This window comes from Hemibagrus wyckioides, linkage group LG14 (assembly GCF_019097595.1).
Source record: "Hemibagrus wyckioides isolate EC202008001 linkage group LG14, SWU_Hwy_1.0, whole genome shotgun sequence".
Lineage (NCBI taxonomy): Eukaryota > Metazoa > Chordata > Actinopteri > Siluriformes > Bagridae > Hemibagrus > Hemibagrus wyckioides.
Window position 1 is genome coordinate 4,930,886 of NC_080723.1, and position 21,988 is coordinate 4,952,873.

The 21,988-nt window shown below is 39.9% G+C and overlaps 1 protein-coding gene across 3 annotated transcripts in view; it reads left to right on the forward strand.

The window, feature by feature from the left end:
* The window catches only part of LOC131364957 (A disintegrin and metalloproteinase with thrombospondin motifs 20), an 82,363-nt gene that overhangs the window by 29,845 nt on the left and 30,530 nt on the right, over nucleotides 1-21,988 (forward strand). For 2 of the 3 annotated variants that reach the window (XR_009206544.1, XM_058408460.1), the window contains exons 9-19: nucleotides 882-1,028; nucleotides 4,168-4,309; nucleotides 5,100-5,204; nucleotides 14,531-14,676; nucleotides 14,865-15,046; nucleotides 16,381-16,517; nucleotides 16,760-16,877; nucleotides 19,620-19,715; nucleotides 20,874-21,040; nucleotides 21,141-21,270; nucleotides 21,387-21,513. Coding sequence is in view for 2 of the 3 variants with exons in the window: in XM_058408460.1 (XP_058264443.1) it covers nucleotides 882-1,028; nucleotides 4,168-4,309; nucleotides 5,100-5,204; nucleotides 14,531-14,676; nucleotides 14,865-15,046; nucleotides 16,381-16,517; nucleotides 16,760-16,877; nucleotides 19,620-19,715; nucleotides 20,874-21,040; nucleotides 21,141-21,270; nucleotides 21,387-21,513 (1,497 nt within the window). In the remaining variant the exon portion in view is untranslated. The remainder of the gene's footprint in view (nucleotides 1-881; nucleotides 1,029-4,167; nucleotides 4,310-5,099; nucleotides 5,205-14,530; nucleotides 14,677-14,864; nucleotides 15,047-16,380; nucleotides 16,518-16,759; nucleotides 16,878-19,619; nucleotides 19,716-20,873; nucleotides 21,041-21,140; nucleotides 21,271-21,386; nucleotides 21,514-21,988) is intronic. The other variant, XM_058408461.1, reaches the window with a different exon arrangement.

Genomic DNA, 21,988 nt, shown 5'->3' on the forward strand with positions numbered 1-21,988 from the left:
GACCTTGATCAGGAGAGTATACTGGGTGTGTGTGTGTGTGGGTGTGTGTGATATTTTACAGCTGGAAAGTGCTCTTGCTCTAAAACAGTTACCAAGCACAGAACATCTGCTGCATAAAACAACATAATGTCATTTTTGGTTCAGTGGCTCATTGAAATTGTACTGAGCAATCCCATAATCCTGTGTAGTAATAATAATAATAATAATAATATGGGCATGCATTGTAATACTAGTACGGGTGTAAGATTTTTAACACTGGCTATTTTAACAGAACAATCAGAGACATCAGATATCAATCAGAAAAAAATAGTCCTAGGTTGTGTTACTGAAGGCTCATTAAAAATAACATACCCAAAAATTTACTAAACTTATTTACATAAAAACATACAATTTACATGGACATCGTCGTAAGTCGTCGGGCTTGTCGTACTGTGAATTTTTCTTAACACTCGACCCCTTATTTGAAACGACCGCGACAGTTAACAATTACTCAACATGACACACTGAGACCATTACTCACTTTCTCTTCTGGTGGTCTTCCACTTGGATCCACAGAGTATTTAAGTAACACCTACATTGTGTACTGAATTCCAGATGAGTAGAACCGAACCTTCTGATTTTGCTATGGACTTGTGACACAGAATCTTTGTGCTATAACAAGAGATCTTATAATTGTGTCATTTGAATTTCTACAAAACAGTGGCCAACATTGATGTCTCTGATTTAGAGAACAGGTCGTGGATGGGGTACATAAACAAAAAAAAACAAAAACACCTCTGTTCAAAATGTATTGATGACCGCATTAAATCTAATCCGAAATACCTGCAAATTATTTTATTATCATTCATTTTTCTCCCAATGGCTATGTGTCTGTGTTTCAGCTTCAACATGCCTCATGACAATCACCCAAAGTGCCGGGAAGCAGGAATGAAGCATCAGTATCATGTCATGGCCCCGACTCTAAACTATGATACCAGTCCATGGTCCTGGTCCAAGTGCAGTCAAAAGTACATCACAGAATTTCTAGAGTAGGTGCCAGTATCTTTCATTTCGTACTCCACCTAACAATCCTCTCAAAGTGGTGTGTCTTTACACCTTTACACCATATTTACCCTTATGCTGCATTCACAATGCCAGGTTTTATATGCCTTTTAATATGATGGGGATTAACACTCTCTCCCTCTCGCTCACTCTTGCTCTCTTTCTCTCAACTCCATATTGCATAATATTAAGTCGGTATTATTTGTGCCACGCTTATTCCATCTTGTTTTAGCTTTTTTTTTTTTTTTTTTTTAAAAATGTTTGCTAGATCAATCACAATCCTCTTGTTTGAGCCACTCTACCCCACACCTCTCTGTCCTTTCCCTATCTTCCTTTTTGCTGTCATTGTCTTCTTTTCTATTTCTCTCTCCTCTCTCTGAAATGCTGGACAAACAGTCATTTAGTCGTCGGCATGCTTTGTCCCTCAGCAACGGTGTCCCAGGGCAACGGTCCATTCAGGGCTTCTAAAGTGGAGCAGCAAGCAGTGGCCCCAGTTGAAGGGTTTCCCTTTAAGATGGGAAATGTCAGTTAAAATTAGATTCCCGCTGCATGCGACTCTTTGATCTGCTCTCCAGCGCAAAACCCGTCTGCGGCTCTTCACAAAAGACGGTCTTGTTGATGAGGGCTCGCTCGCTGCGGTGAAGGTTGAGGATGCAGGGTTGAACTTTCCGTTCAACACAATCTGCTGCTTTCTGTTCTTATCCTTCACACACACACGCAAAAAAAAAAACTTTGGACAGAATGCGTCACAGCATGGGAAGAACGAGTTGTCCTATTGATTGATATTTGTCTTCTCACCAGACACTGAAATCGAAATGTCAGTAGTGGGAAGGCTGATGATGTTTTTCCATGCTGGGTGTCAGAAAAAATTTGATTTGCTTAACAATGGTGGTATTTTATAAACACAGAGTCGAGAGCTGGATTTAGAGCCCTTGTCATCGTCCTTCTATGTTGGTGGGAATGATGGAAAAAAGCCCACTGCTTCAGCACTCAGCCGAGGCAACAATACACAGCATTGATCAGCGCTGTACTTTGCAAGAGGCAATGTGCTTAAGTACATCAGTGTTTTGACTGCCCATTCTCCTTCAAGAGCTCTCTAGCCCTTAACACTCTCCTGTCAGGGGACAAAAGAATGCACACATGAAGGAATGCACACACAAAGGCACATGTACAACCACAGTCTGGCAAAGAAAGACAAACACACACTCTGTCCATACCCACACATTCAAGGAACACATCCAAACACTTGAGAAGAATAGATCTTCCTCAGCTCGGGTTTATGTATGGAATTAATTAATCATCACAGTCGTTTCTGAAAGTCAGAGAAGTGGCCTCGGTGTTTTTATTCAATTATCTACAGAAAAAATAGCGATCTTGGCCTTTTCTTGATTTATTGCTATACAGTTGATGTACACACTGATATTGAATCCACATAATTACTACCAATTGGCTGTCCCCTGCAGCTGGAAGCAAACTTGGAGGATTAAGCAGGCACTTGGACTCATGTGCAGTAATTAATCAGTTGGCTGGTGTGAAACCTCTTTTATTTGGACACCATCTTTTGTGTCAGCCCAATTAGCTCCATTTGCGAGGCATTAATCTTCCCTTTTCGAGTGCCAGCAAGAGAAACGGCCAGTACAGTTGTCTGATTTTTGAGTTCTCAAGGAATAACAGAGCCAGGCTAAAAATATTAAATGCCGTACATTACAAAGCAACCATCGAAAAAAGTAAGCTATGAACTGAATGATTTATCTCGAATCAGATTTATATGCCTGCATTTTGACACTGTTAAATTGCACCAAACATAGTTTCTGTTGTATAAATGCTGTATTTTATGCTACACATCATGTAGGACTATTAATCAACCATATGTCACGTAACACAGGACACACCACCCCCAGTCTGTTTTTTTTCTTCAGCATACATGCTCTTTACTAGAAACCGAATAAGTAATTTTAGGGCATTTTATTAAATAAACCGATTTTAGCGAATTCCTCCCGATCATTACCAGGTGCACACTTTGTATCTGTGCCAGGGCTTGGCCTGCTCCCAGTCTTGATAGATTTCTTGCATCAAAGCCTAAATATAAGTTCTATGAGTTCTATAAATCCTTTTAGTACAGTAGTCATGCTGTTTTTAATGCGCCCCATAAAATCTTAATACTTGATGTACTGAAGTCCCAGTGCTGAACAACATCTCAGGATTGCCTGTGCGAGTCTGTAGTGCAGATGAGAGATACCTTTTCTCACCCTCTTTTAAACCTTGGTGTGTTTTTCGTCTCAACAGATGAATTCCCTAAAGCACACATACTGCTTTTAACCACCTTTTTTTTTTCTTTCTTTTTTTTTCTCGCTGATAACAAAGGTGCCTCTGACCGTTTGTGGGCCTCTGGGCCTGAAAGAGCTCCAGCACAGTGACAGAGGATAAGCTGAGGTAATGAGAAGGCTCGAGGGATCAGCTGGGGCTGGATGAAACAGGTGTTTAGTCCCCTCTTAGCGGACAAATTGCGTGAGCAGCGTCAACATGTCTCATAATTGCACATCAGACTATTATTGTGGTGCTCTGTTTCCTTTTTCCTCTGTTGGCAAAGTTAGACAGAGAGAGCAGGATCACAGAGCAGGCTCTTTCTAGGGACGTTCACTGTATTTTATTGAAAGACCTATTCAGGGTGTAAATCCCGCAGCTGAGTACAGTGCACTGGTGAACATGTTTTAAACAGCTGTTCTTTTGTGACCTTCCTGTGTGTAACGCTTGGGTGTGGTGCACAGGCTGTATATAACCCGAGAGCAGGCTGTAGTGCACATTGTGGTGCATCAATGTTATGAAATTAGTTTTTTGTCAGGTGTATATGCATCTCTAAATCCCTCCTTTTTGCACATTGTGAAGAGGAACTCTAAGCTACTGTTTAAGTGAGATTTTTCTTACATCGACACAGCTCTAATGGAATCAAGGCGTTAAGTGGCCTGAGCAGGTAGCAAAACAGACCACCCACTGATCGCAGGTTTTGTAATGATTGGATTCAGAAAGAAAGTTCTAAATAGGAATGGATAGAGCTGACAGTTTTGCCAATAAAGATAAAGCTAACTAGTGCAGTTTGATAAATATGTATTGTGTGTTTTCTTTCAGTACTGGTTATGGGGAGTGTTTGTTGGATGAACCAGTTGGGAGGTCCTATGATCTCCCTGTCAAGCTCCCGGGTCAAATCTACAATGCTAATCGCCAGTGCGAACTCATGTTTGGACCAGGATCCCAAGTCTGCCCGTTCATGGTATGCCTCCATATTTGAACATGTTAAGAGAGACTATCAATAATTATTAATGGAGAAATCGAAACAATAACGATGTATAGGTGACAGAAAGAATATTACTCAGTATTCTTTGTTCTTTTAGCTCAATTGTATGTACAGGCGTGAATATTTACTGATGTCTTGATTGACACAGAGGGTATTGCACTATTTTCAAAGAAGTAAGTGTTTCTTGGAGTAGGACTTTCTAAACTATCCATATGGGTCATATCATGTTCATAGATTCATGCATTACTTCCTTTCCTTCAGGGGTTTCCAGTACTATTTGATAGATACAATCCCCAAGGTACTTTTTGATGCGGTCACCATGAGGTCATGGTGTTAATCTTTGAGACCGATAGATTGTGTAACCATTGCATTGTCATTGATTCCTTCTGTGTAAATGAGATTCCTTAATTTGGTAATGATAAGCGTAGCTCCTTAAACATATGTTTTGTGGAGTTTTGTACTCCAACTATTTGGGCAGGTCATCAATTTCCATCATCCAATCAAAGTTTATTTAACTGATCTAAAAGCCCGGATATTAAAATCTATTATACAACCTTGGGCGATTGCACTGGGGTCATAGCACAAATCAGAGAGAATGGTCCTGTGGGTTTATATGAAAAATGACATCATGTAATAAAATTCTAATTGCATATTTGAGGTAGTGAAAAACTTAAAACAGTGTTCTTGCAGATAAATTATGGTGAATGATTGAATTGGGACTACTTTGAAGTCAAATGAGTTCTGTGGGTTTCTGTCCTTATCACAGAGACAATGTAAGAGGCTCTGGTGCACCAGCGCTGAAGGGGACCATAAAGGCTGCCGAACACAGCACATGCCCTTGGCTGATGGAACTGAATGTGGATATGGGATGGTGAGACGCTTTGCCTAATATTTAGTCCTGCTATTTTTGTCTGTTGGTCACTGGTGCATTGCATGGAAATGTCAACACTGTAGACAAACGTAACATGAGCTTTCCATGGTATTTGGCCTTGAAACACATTTCATGCTTAGTGATTAGAGACCCATTTTTAGAAGATCATGCAACGTAGGCAATGTCTAGCCATTGTGTTATGTATCAGCAAAAAGGTTCAATCCTGAGCAAGTTACTTTTTTTATTTGACAAATTTGTACTAGCCATCTGATGTAAAAATAACAATCCCTGACTGTGTGTCTAGTTAAATACGGTCGGCGGTCTTGTGTGTTGTGTTACATTAGCAGTCTACACTAACAGTAAGGCTTCTCTTGTTGTCCTTCACCTCTGTGATCTTATGCTAATTAGCCACATTTTGTGCCATACAACGGCACTAAAGGAGTAATTGGGGGACTGGGACTGTTTTTTTTTTTTTTTTTGTAAAGAGGAGGGCATGTGAGGCTTTGAAACACGATTCCATACCGCTCTCAGTCAAGTTACCTTCTTCTGAACCCATGACCCTTAAATCTCTTTAAGATATGGGTAAGTGGGTCACTGGTCAGGGAGCTATGGGTTTAGACCAGATTTCACACAAAAGACCCACATTGCTGATTCAGGTTCAGTAAAGAGAGAGCTGTGGAAAAAAGTGGGGGTCCCTATTCCTTCAACATATCCTTTTCCGCTGCATAAGAGAACTTCAAAAACACCGGGTGGGAATGTGCTTCCAGTCAACAAGGGCAATCCCAGTATCATGTCATGGAGAGGTGGAGGCATTACTACACTTGAGGGCAGAAAAGTTAACCAGAATGGCTGGTACATTAATCCAAGCAAAACAACCACTGTGTCAGAGTCATGGGATTTTCATGCACTTGGAAACCCTTCACTTGTTCTCATTAACTGCTGGACTGTCATGCAGCACAGGAGTATGTGCTGATGTGAACCATTTGTTGGTTGTCTTTTCTTTGTTGCCATGAGAAACCAAGTTAACTTGATTGAAACCAAAGGGGGCATGAAGGGGTTTGTCTTGGTGTTAAACTTGATATCATTATACATTAGTGAAACGAGTTTCTGGTGTGATGTTGTGCTGATAGTATAGTAGCTATTAAATCTTTAACATTGGACAGGCTGTAATGGCACACCACAGTCTAACCTGTCTACAGAAATCCAAGCGCTGTTCTTTGAACATAGTATCTTGATTGTTTGTGTTTTAGAAAAGTGATTAGCCCAGTGGGTTGCTAGTTGGAACTCTACAACAATGCAACATCACAGCAGCATAAAGCGTCTTCTTTTCTTCTGTTTTTACGCCTCATGGCACCTGCACCTTTGTTTGTGGTGCTGAGGGTTTGGTGTCATCTCCAAACTGAGCACTTTGAAGTGAAGGAGTTGAAAGAGTAGGGGCTCTCGGTCTCAGCTCACCTGTCTCTTTAGAGCTCTTTTATGTGGGGAAGAAGTAAGGGAGGCCACTTAAAATTCTCCCTTGAATTTCGTCTCACTCTAGACATCTAAATGCTGTGACAAAGTTTTCAAAAAGGACGTATATATTATAAGCCATGCCCACGCTATTCTCTGCAGTTATATATTATATATTGGTGTGCATTTAGTTTAGTAATAACTAAACTAGTGGTTATAAATACCCGTGGCACCTTTTTTTATTTTCACTACAAACTCTTTTTTCTCTTGCTTCCCTACATCTTACTGCCTGGGTGCTAGAGTGAGTAATGCGGTTACATGACCCTGGAGATCCATCTGTCATCTGGTTCAGTGAGCCTTGCACTAAAGTGGGCATCCCATCACTTTTGTTATCTCTAAAAAGCCCCACTGCTCTCTTCTAATGAGCACAGAGCCGGAGTGGAGGAGCTCCTCAGCACAGCCCGTATGAGTCCTGCCGTCTGAAGACACCACACATGACTCCAAACATAAAGAGCCCTGGGTCTCAATAGCAGGAAGAATGTGCTTGGGTAAATAGTTTGAACCTTGTGCCCAACATCTCTTTCCTGGAGGTTTATTAGAAAAGAAAGGGCATCATTATTTCAAAGCTGTAAAATCCTGGACAAAGTTTTTGTCAGGGTTTGGCTAAAAAATTCCCAAACATTAAACATCCTGTGGAGCACATGAAGTCTGGTTTTAAAAAAAATGTCAAGAATGTGGCACAACCACAACCTCTTACAAGAGGATGCAAGGCCAAGGACTGTCCTTGAGAGACATCCTAAAAAGTTTCATTTCAGACATTTACTATCACTGTAAAAATATTCTCATTTACACTGCCTACAATACTAATTGTCATTTTGTGTGCATCATATTTGTAGAGGCCTCTTTTTTATTAATATATTTCACCAATATAAATATATATGTGTGATCCGATCCAACAGACGAGCTACTGTTGCTCAAATTGCTGAAGAAGTTAATGCTGGTTTTGACAGAAATGTGTCAGAATATTGGCTGCATATGCTGACCCCTGTGCATCACCAAAAGTGCCAACAATGGGCACATGAGCATCAGAACTGGACCACGGAGCAATGGAAGAAGGTGGCCTGGTCTGATGAATCACATTTTCTTTTACATCACGTGGATGGCCTGGTGCGTGTGTGTCTCTTACCTGGGGAACACATGTCACCAGGATGCACTATGGGAAGAATGCAAGTCGGCGGAGGCAGTGTCATGCTTTGGGCAATGTTCTGCTGGGAATCCTTGGGTCCTGCCATCCATGTGGATGTTACTTTGACACGTACCACCTACCTAAGCATTGTTGCAGACCATGTACACCTTTTCGTGGAAACTCTATTCCCTGATGGCTGTGGCCTCTTTCAGCAGGATAATGCACCGTGCCACAAAGCAAAAATGGTTCAGGAATGGTTTGATGAGCACAACAACCAGTTTGAGGTGTGGACTTGACCTCCAAATTCCTCTGATCTCAATCTAACAGACAGACAGACAGACAGACAGACAGACAGACAGATAGACAGACAGACAGACAGACAGACAGACAGATAGATAGATAGATAGATAGATAGATAGATAGATAGATAGATAGATAGATAGACTCTCAAAATACATTTTTCAGGAAATTATTAAAATCCTGTAAAAGACTGTAAAAGGCTGTGGTTGAAATGGTAGTAAAAGAAACTAATAAATATCCTATTAACTTGTTACTGTATTTCAATTGCATTTGTGATGTGCCTGACTCTAATCTACCTAAGACATTTTACTAGACATTTTACATCAAAACAGCACAAAAGACGGCATTGTGCCTGATTCGCGATTAAACTCAGGGGAACGCTCACGCTCCCTGTAGCCTGCCCTCGTCTCACACAATTAGTGCGAGATAGAGGAGTCTTGCAAAAGTCAGGTGGAGGAGAATTTGCTGGCACCGGCTTGGCGACTTGGCCGTCGTCTCTGGCAGCTCTTATTGAGCCCCATTCGACTCTCTGGCGCGATACACTGCAGCGATATCACCTTGCTCCCTGACCTGCCTGCGCTTCCATGAAGAGGCCCAAAAGGATTTTATTTAACAAATGAATTGTTGTTTTGGTTTGCTGAGCGTGCCAAGCAATCTATGTGAAGGACTTAAGTGTTCTTTAAGGCATTTGCTCTTAGTGTTGAGAAGACAAACAACGCAGAAAATCGAATTCAGGTTTTAGTTCCAAGTTGGTTTGAATTCCAGTATTTTGCTGGGGGGTTGTGGGACTGCAGCTGATCTGTGCTGCTGATAATTCTGAGATAAATGGCCTTTTTGTGAGTGTTTTTTTTTTTTTTTTTTAAATAAGCATTGGCCTAGTTCACATCTGTGTTTGTATAAATGTTGTCCTTCTTTCCATCTGAATGATGTAATATCTCTGGGCAGGTATCTCCTGTTCTGCTGCCTTGTGTTGAAGGCTAGAAACTGTCATTAGTAGTCCAAAATGACTACTTTGGACATATCAGCTGTTCCATTCAACTACACACACACACACACACACACACGTTTGGTTACGGTCTTTTGCAGGATGAATCCAGGATCTTGAGTTTCCTTGGGCACTGAAATTTCCTTTCTATCTATTTCAATAAATAATTTAAAGTGACAAATACACACATTTATTTTTTTTTTAGCATCAGTGAAATGAACCAAAAGTAAAATAATTCATTAATTCAGTGGTATTTTATGGTACATTTATTTGACATAGATGTGTACTCCTGATAATCCTTGATTTCTAGTTTCTTTTTTTTCACTTTGTGTGTGTGTGTGTGTGTGCATGTTAGCAGACTGTGCAAATTGAAGCCTGCTGCAGTCTTGGTGAACTCTAACCCTGACCTGTGAGAAAGCCAACATGAAAGCCAACACGATGTCTTATGGAAATGCCTGTGTTAAAATGAAAGAATACAGCGTTTTTAAATCATTCAGTCATTCAGGTCATTCCTATAGATATTTATTTATTCATTTATTTATTTATTTATTGGACAGCAAAATGATGTGCTGGGAAAGCGGCTTCCTCGCAATTACAGGGCATCTCTAACCACAAAGCAGATGCTAAGAGCAAAGTCAGAACTGCTTGGTAACTTGCTAACCCTAACCCTTGCTGGCAAGTTGTTGTAGACAGACATGCATGTACACACACACACACGCACACACACACACACACACACACACAGACACACACAGACACACACACACACGCTCTGCGTCATTATCTATCTTCAATAATGTCATGAGAACACAACCTACCATGCCTAATAGTGTGTCTGCTGCATCTCAAAGAAGTGTACACATGTTCGGTGCGTGTGTGTGTGTGTGTGTGTGTGTGTGAGAGAGAGAGAGAGAGAGAGAGACTTGGAACAAGTACTGTCAGCAGCTGGGCTGGTTTATTTTGTGAGACTTTGTCAATTAAGGCCACATCTCGACAATTTTGTCAGTACATAGCAACCTAGCGGGGGCTCATTGTTCTTTCTTTCTTTCTTTCTTTCTTTCTTTCTTTCTTTCTTTCGAAAGATTTTTTTTTGGTGTGAACAATTTTTACACTAATTGGAAATGTAGAGATGGTCCAAGATGCTTTTCTAGTGAAGAAAATAGCAGCCCATATACCTCTTTTTTCATCTCTTCTCTTTCTCCTGTGAGTTCTTTTCAAGCTCAATGTTCCTCCAAACAACCTTTTCAGGCGAAATAAAGGTGTTGTAAACATGAAATAGCAGCAGGGAAGGGAATGCCTTAAAGGCTTAGGCTGCTTGCAGACTGTGTGGCTGTGACAGGCGGCTGGTCCTTCAGTCTGACAGCTCTCACGGCTCACAAGGGGCTCACTGGTGGTCCTGAGCTATACACACTCATATACAATAGGCCAGCACACACACACACGCACACATGCACACAGAGGGCTTGGATTGCTTGTAGTTCAGGGATCTGGTGTACATGGGAAAATGTCAGGAAATGAATAACAGATGAATATTTAAATAAGTTTTATTTCATATAAACGTTATGTCTCACTTCAGATCATTATCATTATAATTAGTGTTTCAATGTTTCAGATCTGCCTAATCGAATGCTAAAGTATCTTTAAACATTTTCTGTTTTAAAACTGTAGTTGTATGCTGAAAAACAAGGAATTTATCAGGTCATATTCAAGATTTAGTTTCTCAACAAAATGGGATTTTGTTATTTATACTAAACTTAATTGAACCTTAATTACCTTTCTTAATTACAAGGTTGAATGATGTAGAGCGGGCGTGAGCCAATCACATAGTGTTAACCTAAACTAATTTAAATCTCATGAGGCTGTTGGCGCTGATGGGTATGGTAGTATAACTGTAGTGTTAAACTGAGGAGATTAAAGTATGCAGGGTAAGATAGCGTTGTGGGTTTGATTCTCAGTTCTGGCATGTGGTCTGTTTTTATTCTGGGTTTTGAAAATATACTCTCAAATTATGTTGGATATACAGAAACTAATCGTGTTCATATAAATCAAATGGAACGGATATATGCATTAGAACTATACGCTGTTTTTCAGTGTAAGAGGTAACAGGCATGTATTCACTTGGTGCCTGTAAATAAATGACAACTTCTCCTGGAAGGAAAAACGGTGTGTGTGTGTGTATGTGTTTCGAGGTGTCTGTTTGTGTAATATGATTGGACAGAAATGGAAAGTACTGCAGTTAGCTGGTCTACGTGACTGTTCCTAAGGAAAGTGTTAAGGGCTTTGCACTTTGTCCTGCATATCACTGAAAATGAATACTTCTACTCTCGCTCTATTACATTACTCTGAAAAAAAGGATCTGCTTTCATTTCGACATTTGAAGCACTCATTACAGATTGACTCAAATATACTTTTTCTTTTGTGCATTTTAATGTTATTTATTCACTTGGAAAATGTAAAATACTGAATGAATTCATTTCAATGTATTTGTGTAGCACTTTTAACTATGGGCAAAGTTTAAAGTTAAGTTACTATTTTATCCTTATTTTATCCCTAATGAGCAAGCCTGAGGCAAGGAAAAACTCCTTGAGATTATATATTGTGATTTTATATATCATAGCCAACCATCATTTCCTCAAGGGCTGGGTATCAGTCTTTACTTTAAGTTAGTTATTTAATGAATGAATTATTTTTAAAGGAATTCCCATCTCAAAACCTTAACAATTTGAGCTGTGCCAGTAGACATGACAGAAAGAAAATGGCCAACTTCTTGTTTCATTCATAAAACAAACTTGGGTACATTTGTTTTTAGACACTTTCATTCATGTGTGTGTGTGTGTGTGTTTTCATATATGTTGTTAAAGGTCTTTCTTGTACTGATGTGAAAGAGGAAAATCAGGATGATAGTCTGCATTATACGAGCTTATATAACATTAGGATTTCTAACCACCTGTGGATCAGGATCTATTAAACGTCAATGGAGACCTTAAAGGAATGAAAACTGCACTTCCGCTCGCTCTGCCCACTGCGTTACAGAGACACATTTGCATTCATTTAGTTCAAGCATGGAGCGATTAACACCTGTGTGACGCTTCCTATAAGGCTTTTACTCCTTCATTAATTCATCGAAGCTGTCTCATCCCAACTATTTCACACACACGCTAAACCTGTGCTTAAGCCTGAGGCTGCAGTGAGCTAATGGTAACAAAGGCTGTGGCTTTGCGTGTCCTGTGATAGATGTTGTGTATTCCCACCATGTTCACTTTGTGTTCTTGAGATCGTTCTAGAGGCTCTGGATTGACCGTGCCGTTGACTAGGAGAATGAATAAACATGAGTAGCACAACACAGCTGCGTTTTTGGACAAAGTCACTCCCTTCTCTTAATACTTCTCAGTTACAAGTTCATTTGGACCAGTGTTTATTCGGGTCAGTGTTAAATGTAGAATGTGTGTGTGTGTGTGTGTGTGTTTGCGCTTTAAAGAATGTTACGTTTTCTGTAGGATCCACTTTGCAACAAACTCTGAGGTCATGGCTGTGTTATTCCTTTATTCAGAGTCATGTACCAGCCTGACCCTCATCTCCTCTGGGAAAAGCAGCTTTTATAGAGCTCTCCTGACCTCCTGGAGTCATTACACACAACCACAGGAAGAACATACACTGTAAAACATTCTGTTTGCACACACAGGGAGTGTGGAGTTCAGCCCTTGGCTTACAGCATGTTGTGTATTGCATTTTGACCCTGATTGAGCAGATAGTATGTGGAGGTCTACGTTTACAGCACCTTTTTTTCTTTAGCATTGCAGTCTGCAAATTTTCTCTTCGACTGAAAAAACGTAAGGAGAAAACAGAAGGAAAGTTGCTTTGTCTTAGCATTATGATAAAGGAGCTATATATTTGTAAAATGTTTAAAGAAACATTTCAGGATCACATTATAGTTTTCATATACTGTAAAAAAGGAACAATACAGTAAACCTCAGTTAGTTAGTTGGTTATTAAGTTAGTTTAAAGTATTCTTTATAAAATAGGCCATTCATTGTTTTTCTTCACTACTGGGAAGAAAACTTTCTCATTGGTGAACAGACGTACTTCAGATGCCATGGATAGATTTGTAGTATTGCTTCAAGGTATACCTTAAGTGCTGTGTATAAATGTACAGCACAACATTTTGCTAAATGCTATTATATCATCCTCTGAATGGGAGAGTCATGAACATCCCTTGTCTTTATTTTCCAGTGTAATTATGTGACTCAGGTGGACGCAATGAGACAGGCAGAAAGAGTGAGGTATAGAGAGCAGACTGATGCAGAGAAAGAAAGAGAGGAGAGCAGGAAACTGGAGACTGTAATGAGCTCTGTCACCGTGTTATCTACCCTCTTGGGTTTTCTCTATCAGGGGATGTGTGTGCTACTGCCATGCCTGCTTTTGTGCAAGTGGTGGGTCTGTGCTGGGGCAACCTGGTGAGACAGACGCCGTGCTGTCCTGCTCTGAAAGAAGCCCATCGCCAGCGCTACCTCACCACCCTGGATTTAGTTACGGCCCATGAAAAGGCAGCCATGTTCACTCAGATAGTGCTTGCTGGCATTGTAACTCACCCTCTCTGCTTTCTTTCACTGGGCATTCAACACAGAGCAGGCCTGAGCCCAGAGTTCAGCATGTGCTTTACCTTGGAGCTAAGCCTGTTCTTCTAAAATGCAAATAAAGTACATGTGCAGAATTAGCCTAGCATCAAAGGAAACGGTGCTCAAGTGTTGCGTGGTGAGTAGTGGTGAGTTTCTTTTACTGCGGGCAAGTCGCTAGTGACGGTGAGACTACAAAGGGACCGAAAGAGAAAGAGACAGTTAGAGGGATTTTATCTCCAGGTCATATAACACTGATAGAGTAGGAATTCATCAGGAATCCTGTATGAGCTTAGACTTACACTTATTATTTTATTTTCTGATGCCTGTAGCCTGTTGACATTGACATTTATTGACATTTGTTTGACTCTCTCTCTCTCTCTCTCTCTCTCTCTGTGTGTGTGTGTGTGTGTATATGTGTTTTAAATGCTGCAGATCCGGTTCCTCTCACCTGTATTGTTCACTGTGATTTCAGCCACCTGTTCATGAAGTGGAGTTTATCCACTGGCCTTGTATTATTCCCACAGCTTGGTCTAAGCTGGGTGCAATTCCACCTGCATAAATAATAGAAGGATTAGCATTGCTGGGTTTTCTTTTCAGATAAAGTTTGAAGTATAAACAGTGGATTAGAAACCCAGACTATACTTTGTGTGCCTTAAATCTGTCAGGGATGTTGATGTTTTTTTTTTGACACACTCTGAGCATGGCATGGATGTCAGAAAACTGTGATGAGGATTATTTTCAAGCATCATATGTCTTGCTTTAACCTGTGTGTGTGTGTGTGTGTGTGTAGCACTGTAGGCACGGTATGTGTGTGACCAGAGAGATAGAGGCAAGGCCGGTGCATGGTGAGTGGGGACCGTGGGGACCCTACAGTGTGTGTTCCAGGACCTGTGGTGGTGGTACACGCAGCACATCTAGAGACTGCAACAGACCTGAGTAAGGCCACACAGATACAAAACACACATAAATGACATGAATCCTGAATCTTTAATGCGAGCTTTTAAACTGTGATGGATGTTCTGGAGCTCTAAGTGTACACAGGTCCTTGAACATTTTCCTCCATTTCTTTTTTACTGAATCAACCTTATTTGTACGCTATGTGCATGTGGCCGTGTGTGTGATAGGCCGAGGAACGGCGGGCGCTTTTGTGTGGGACGCCGCATGAAGTTCCGCTCCTGTAACACAGAGCCGTGTCCAAGGGGACGGAGAGACTTCAGAGAGGAGCAGTGCTCACAGTTCGATGGCAAACATTTCAACATCAGTGGTCTACCATCCACCGTCCGCTGGGTGCCTAAATACAGTGGCAGTGAGTATTTCAGCTGCACAGCCCTCACATAACTTAAAGGAATTCAGCTGGAATTCAGTTTTATTTCTAATGTATAGCATTTTAATAATAGGCAGTAAGGCAACTTGACATCAGTCCAGATGTAGAGCCCTAATGAGCAAGCCAGAAGTGACAGGAGTAACAATCCAATCCAGTTTACTTCACAATACTGAACCAAATTGACTATTTCATGATTTCGTGAACTTTAGCAGTAATCTATGGAGAGGAAGCATGAAATATGATTTGTGTTTATTTAATTGTTTGAATCTTATTTTGTGGTTGACTTTAAACTGAATTGAGCTGGTCCCTGGTTTATATTAACTCCAGCATGAACTTGTTTACGAAGCTGAACAGCATTTTATGTGTTTCATTAAATTCAATCTGATAAGAAAGTACATGGATGAATGGTGGGTCCTGTTTAGTTCCCTTTAGTCCCCATAGAGTTTTTTTTTCCAGAACCCTTGCCCTAACAAGCCACTGCTCTCTTTTCTCTCCTCACACCTTGTACTGTAATGACTGTTTATTTAGCAAGGCTCTACTTAAACTTAGTACTTCCTTAGTGCTCACCTCACAGACACACACACACACACACACACACAGACACGCACGTTTGTTTTCCTGCAAGAGTAGAGTAAAACAAAGTCACACGCCCATGCTCCTTTCACAGTGACTCTGTTATTTGTTCTTGGCCTTAGGGCTAAATGGTTCAGGTGGTTTTCCACCCTCACTCCACTTTTTTGATAGCCGTAAACTGTAGCATATGTTTCCAGCGTTCATATTAACATATTGTATATGCTTACACACATTCTTTATATACTACTGAATGCCTTGTGTTGTTTGAATCTTTGTCTGTGAATGCGTTCATTAATTGTGCTGGCTTTCACACAGCCATCTCTTTGCTGGATGAGATCAAGTTGCATAATTTCAAGCCGTTTATAGGCTGTTTATCAGGCTTCAACAGCCAGAAAACTGTCAGAAAGGTGATGCAGAACGATTGCTGAGCATGCTAGACTCAATAATAATAATAATAATAATAATAATAATAATAATAATAATAATAATAATAATAATAAACACTTGATAATATTCACCTCTCTATATAGTATTCAGCTGGATTCCTTTGAAATACAGAGCAAATATTTCTAATGGTCTGGATGGAAATCTGCTTAATGAATTCTTATAATGTTTACATTGAATGGGGATTTCTGTTGATAGATCAAATGTCAAATGTAATTTAGTGTCATAAATATTTCACTAACTGTCCATGCTTTTGATTGTTGCTAACAATCGCATATATCCATGGTTCCTCCTTGTAGTCCTCATGAAGGATCGATGTAAGCTGTTCTGTCGTGTTGCTGGGACCATGTCCTACTACCAGCTGCAAGATCGAGTGGTTGATGGAACTCCTTGTGGTCCTGACACTTATGACATCTGTGTTCAAGGCCTTTGCAGGGTAACATACATTTCTGGCATATACATTTTTATCTCATTTTATACAGCTGAGCAATTGAGGGTTAAGGGCCTTGCTCAGGGGCCCAGCAGTGGCAGCTTGGAGGACCTGGGATTCTGTTCAGTAGTCCAATGCCTTAACCAGTAAGCTACCACATCCCAAATATACTCATAAATACTGCCTGGAGTTGCATGTTTCTGTCTTTGATGCTCTAGTAGTCATATGTATGTTTTATATTTTTCCAGCAAGCAGGCTGTGACCATGTTTTGAACTCCAAAGCCAGGAATGATAAGTGTGGAGTGTGTGGAGGGGACAACTCCTCCTGTAGGACTGTCGCTGGCACCTTCAACAATGCACAATATGGTAAGATTTCACTGGAGAAGGTAGATAACCTACTAATAGAGGTTAGATTGCTGTCTCTTGCCTTTAAAATGAAGAAGTATGAGCACAGGATTGTATTTTATTACAAAAATAGTATTTAAGTAAGTACTTAGGTAGTTCTCTAAGTAGTTCTCTAAAGCAAGGGTGAGATTTTCAGATTTGGCTTTGCTATTTGGGATCATTTGTATATTGGTTCTCTCTCAATTAAAGCATTTCTGTTACTATATTATTATTATTATTATTATTATTATTATTATTATTATTATTATTATTATTATCATTATTGCTGCCTTCATGTACGTTACCCTTCTCCGATTTTATATTATGATAGATCTCAGTCCTTTGAAGCTTTATCTGCAACCTGTGTGTTGTGTCTGAAAAACAGTTACAAGTATGTGCTAGCAGTGTGCTCCTCTTATACAATATATAAATCCTAAAGCATCAGCACAAACACTTGTACATAGTGTATTAGCTTTTTGTAAGTGGATACTGTTGTTCAAATGTAATATGTATAAGTAATACAGAAAAAAGCAGTTAGAGAGGCTTTTCCTAAAAACAGTAAATATCTTGATGTCTAATGCAGGATATCCAGTGTACAGTTTTCACGGTCCGAAATACGCCTTGTATCTAGATAAACAGGCTTTCAAGTCATATTAGAGAAAGTTTAGATGCAAGGAAATTCAATTTTTTTGTTGTGAATTGTCTTAGCATTCTGCATAGTTAGTGTGTATTACTTCATTACATCTGTTATTAGACTGGAATATTTCTATTTACACTTGTCCCATGTTATGATTCATTAACTGTCTATTAATCTATACTGTATATATAGTCAGTACTTTGTATATCTAGGGCTCGAGAAGTCCTCTAGTAACCTGGCAGATGAAAGATTCCAGGGAATTCACTGGTTCCCACTGTGGACTTTGGTGCTTAATTTTATTTACACATGTTAATTGCTGTGGTCAAGGCCTCCCATACACTCCTATTGTTTGGACTTGGAGTTGAGGCTCTTTGGTTTCAATCTGAGGTAGGCCACAGGAATCCCAGAGCTTTAACTAGGAGTGTGTTCCCTTTTTGCTGCAGTACCATGTTTGTATTCTGGGGTCAGGGCTCTGGGGTCTGTTTTCCTTGTGTGAACGGTCCACTGGCTCTGATCTCAGGTCAGCGTGTGTGCTCAGTTGTGGTTTACACTAATGCCTCGAACAGATTTGTGGCAATATTTGATTGAGTGTGTTTGGTTGTGGTGTTGTGTAGGTAGTTTGGGGTTCAGTCAGCTGTCTCTGATCTCTTAGTTTGGTGAGTGTGTGGGTGGGTTTTTACTCTGTGGGAGATTTAGAGAGAGACTCGGTCCATACCAGGTAAAGATGGCCATGACTGTTGCTTTATGAAAATGCTTTATTTTAAGATTATTGTGCGTTTCTAAGTGAAAGAGTGACAGACACTGATCTCTACTGAATGACTTACTAATGTAAAGTCTTAGTCAGGTGTTAAGCCACTATAAGCCACATGAAACAGCGTCAGTGCATGTTGGCATGGACTCTACATGTCTCTACATTAATGATGAGATAAACACCATTCCTTTTCAGACCCAGTCTTTAAATAAGTTGATATCTTGTGGCTGTTTAAGGCCGTCGCATATTATTTAAATCTTATTCATCTTAATCAGACCATTCACCGGGACATCGTGTCTTGTCGCTGGGAATATTGTCATTATGGAATTTCCATTAGTTTGCTTTTGACATGTTTAATCATAGAATAAAGGATAAGTTTGCGGTCACCCTCTAAGAGGACAAATGGACTCAAACCGTGACAGCAATATGCCTCATACACCCAAACAGAGCCATTGTTTTTTTCTTTAATGTCTCACTGGTCACTACATGGATTGTATTATTTACACAGTTTAGCTTGTGCATATAAAGGAATGAATAATGTTACTCACTGACACTCATTCATTTTAACCCTTTATACTCAGAGGACACATCATGTTCCTTATTCTCATAACTTTCGTAACACACAAGCATTTTCTTAACCTAATGTAATTCATAGTAGTAATATGCTTTGAGAGCAAAGCCTGAAAAATAAGGTAGCAGTGTTAAAGGGTTATAAAGCAGAAGAGACAAATCCTATATCAGTGCTGCCATCTATGGACCTAACTATCCAGAAATCTAATCTCTCCTGCCCTCTCTATTTTTTCTCTCCTCTCCTTATTTCTTCTTGTTGCGTCTTGTCTCTTCTCTTCTCTTCTCTTCTCTTCTCTTCTCTTCTCTTCTCTTCTCTTCTCTTCTCTTCTCTTCTCTTCTCTTCTCTTCTCTTCTCTCCTCTTCTCTTCTCTTCTCTCCTCTCCTCTCCTCCTTTGCAAGACAACTCTGGAACACTTGTGGGAAATTACAGGATAACCCTAAGTTCTAGGCCATAATTACTTCTGCTTTTCTTTTTCCCTCCTGTTTTTGTGTTTGTGGGTGGGCCTTCAGGAGGGTGATGAAGTTGTGTGGGAGGGCAAATCTTTTTATTCTTTGTTTTTATTCTTCTCTTTCCTTCCTGTGTTTACATTTCCATGTGTGACATTTGAAGCCTTAGGGGTGCCTTCGATTTTCCAGGACTAGCCCATAATGCATATTGAAGCTATTAACTCTAAAGTGTGATGAAAATTGAAAAATAACTGTCACTGCTCTTCTGAGTATATAGAAATACATAGAAATTTCACTTGTTTTTCATTCCAATCTCAAGGTTATAATGTTGTGGTCCGAATCCCATCTGGTGCAACCAATATTGATATAAGGCAAGTCAGCTACTCAGGAACACCCGAAGATGATAACTACCTCGGTATGTTTATCTTTTTATGAAACTGTGTCACTCCAAATGTTTGTAAAGCTTTATTTTATTGTATTTTAAGGTTTTGGTAACTTACTTCATTTTGTGTGTTACTAAACATTAACAAACCTTGAACCTTAATAAGTCAGAAATAATGTTAACAAAATAAGTTATGCTACAGTCCCGCTGAATTCTCCATTAAAAACGGTTTTGACAATGCATGGCTCTGACAGCATTTTAATATTAATGTTATCATATCTGTAGTAACAGCTTACTGTGTAATCATTTATATTCTGATATATTAAGCTTTTTTGGAAGAAGTCTAGATTGTAAGTTCATCGATAGATGGCGAAAATATTCAGGATTAAGGATTTTCTCACTAACATGACAAGCTGCATTATTCTTATTAACCTCAAGTCTTATAAGAGGTGGTGAGGGAACTTGTTTTGTGAACATTACATTTTTATTCAATGATCAAAAAGTGATTATTTTTCTATAACAGCATGCACTATTATGTTTATCCCCCTCTGTATTGGCTATTCATGCCCATATACTGGAAAAAGTTCAATTTCAGCATGTCCCCATGTACTGATAACTTACTCAACTTTGGTCTCTCTTTTATTTAATTTATTGTTTAAAATATTTAATCAGAGTGTCTGTGTTTATCATATGTGCAAAGTATTTCTCCTGAGAAACGGCCTTCGCGAACGTCTTAGAAATTTCAGGGAACACAGGGGTGAAGGGAAAGCAAACGGAGTGTCAGAGACAGAGAGAGAAAGATAAATGAGGGGCAGAGAGGTGTAATTAGAGACAGATGGAAGGGAAGTGGTTGATGGAAGACCATTATAAGGAGTGAAAGTGAATGAATGTGTTAAGAAGAGAGCAACATTTGCTTAAACTGCTCACATTGTAGAAGGAGCCGACTAAAGCGTGATCAAACAAACACTGCCGTGGAGCTACACATGCTATACACATGTCCGGGTTGAAAGTACACACGAGCAGTAAGCAGTATATTTACAAAAGCGAACATTTCATGTAGGAAAAGATTGCAGAGTCGCTATTAGTATCTACTATAGATAATTATATCGAGTGCAAGTCAAGCCAGGATTATTTTTGTTATCCTAAACATTTCCTAATTTTCTCTCTGTATTGCCTATGTGTTCTTCCCAGCTCTTTCTGACAGCCAGTCAAATTTCCTGCTGAATGGGAACTTTGTCGTGTCCATGTTTAAAAGGGAAATCTCCTTCAAAGGAACACAGTTCGAGTACAGTGGCTCCAACACCACGGAGGAGCGAGTCAACTGCACCGAACGCGTGGAAGAGGAGCTCATTCTACAGGTTAGTATTAATGCATTCACTTCAGCGATCGTTCGTCCGTGTTCTAGCCAGACTTTCCGAGCTTTATATACGTGCTAATTGTTTCTAATCTCTTTTTCAGGTTTTGTGCGTGGGGAACCTTTATAGTCCTGATGTACGTTATTCCTTTAACATTCCTATAGAGGAACACCAAGAGCAGTTTGTATGGGACCCCTCAGGCCCCTGGCAGGAGTGCAGCCGCATGTGCCAAGGTGAGGTTAACCATTTACTTGTAACCATTTGGATCTCAACTTCAGACTGCAAGCCTTCTAGCCCCCACTTGACACACTTCACATCCTCACGTGTGTGTGTGTGTGTCCTGTGATAGGAGAGCGACGGAGAAAACCAGTGTGTGTACGTAAGAGTGATCGCCTGGTGGTGTCAGATCAGAGGTGTGAGCATCTTCCTCGACCAAGAGGGGTTCTGGAGTCCTGCAATATAGACTGTGAACTTAGGTATACCTTCACACACAAGCACACAAAGATGCATACACTCAAAGCTGGGTTTTGAGTTATATCCCAAGACTGCAAACTCTTGAGGAAAACTGCAAATAAATCCTTTTTCAACCTAATCCCTCTCTGTTGCAGTGTGTAACTGTAACTATATACCACAGATTTTATAACAATATATGAATGAAATAAATTAGAGAGACGTCTTATTAAAGCTGTTCTTATCTAGTTCCTGTATTTAGTAATACAGTAATAATTCTGCTATGCAGTAATGATAATTCCGAGTTGGCATCTCAAGTCTGAAAGTTCAGGATATAATCAGACTAGAGTTATGCACTGGGCTTCTTATTCAGAGTATAAAAAACACCCATGCCTTCAGGATTGGCAGGTTTTTTTATTTCTTGGCTTTTCAATCACATCTTGACCCCTGTACTTTTTTTTGTGTCCAGGTAGCACATAAGAAGGTAATGACATCTGAGGT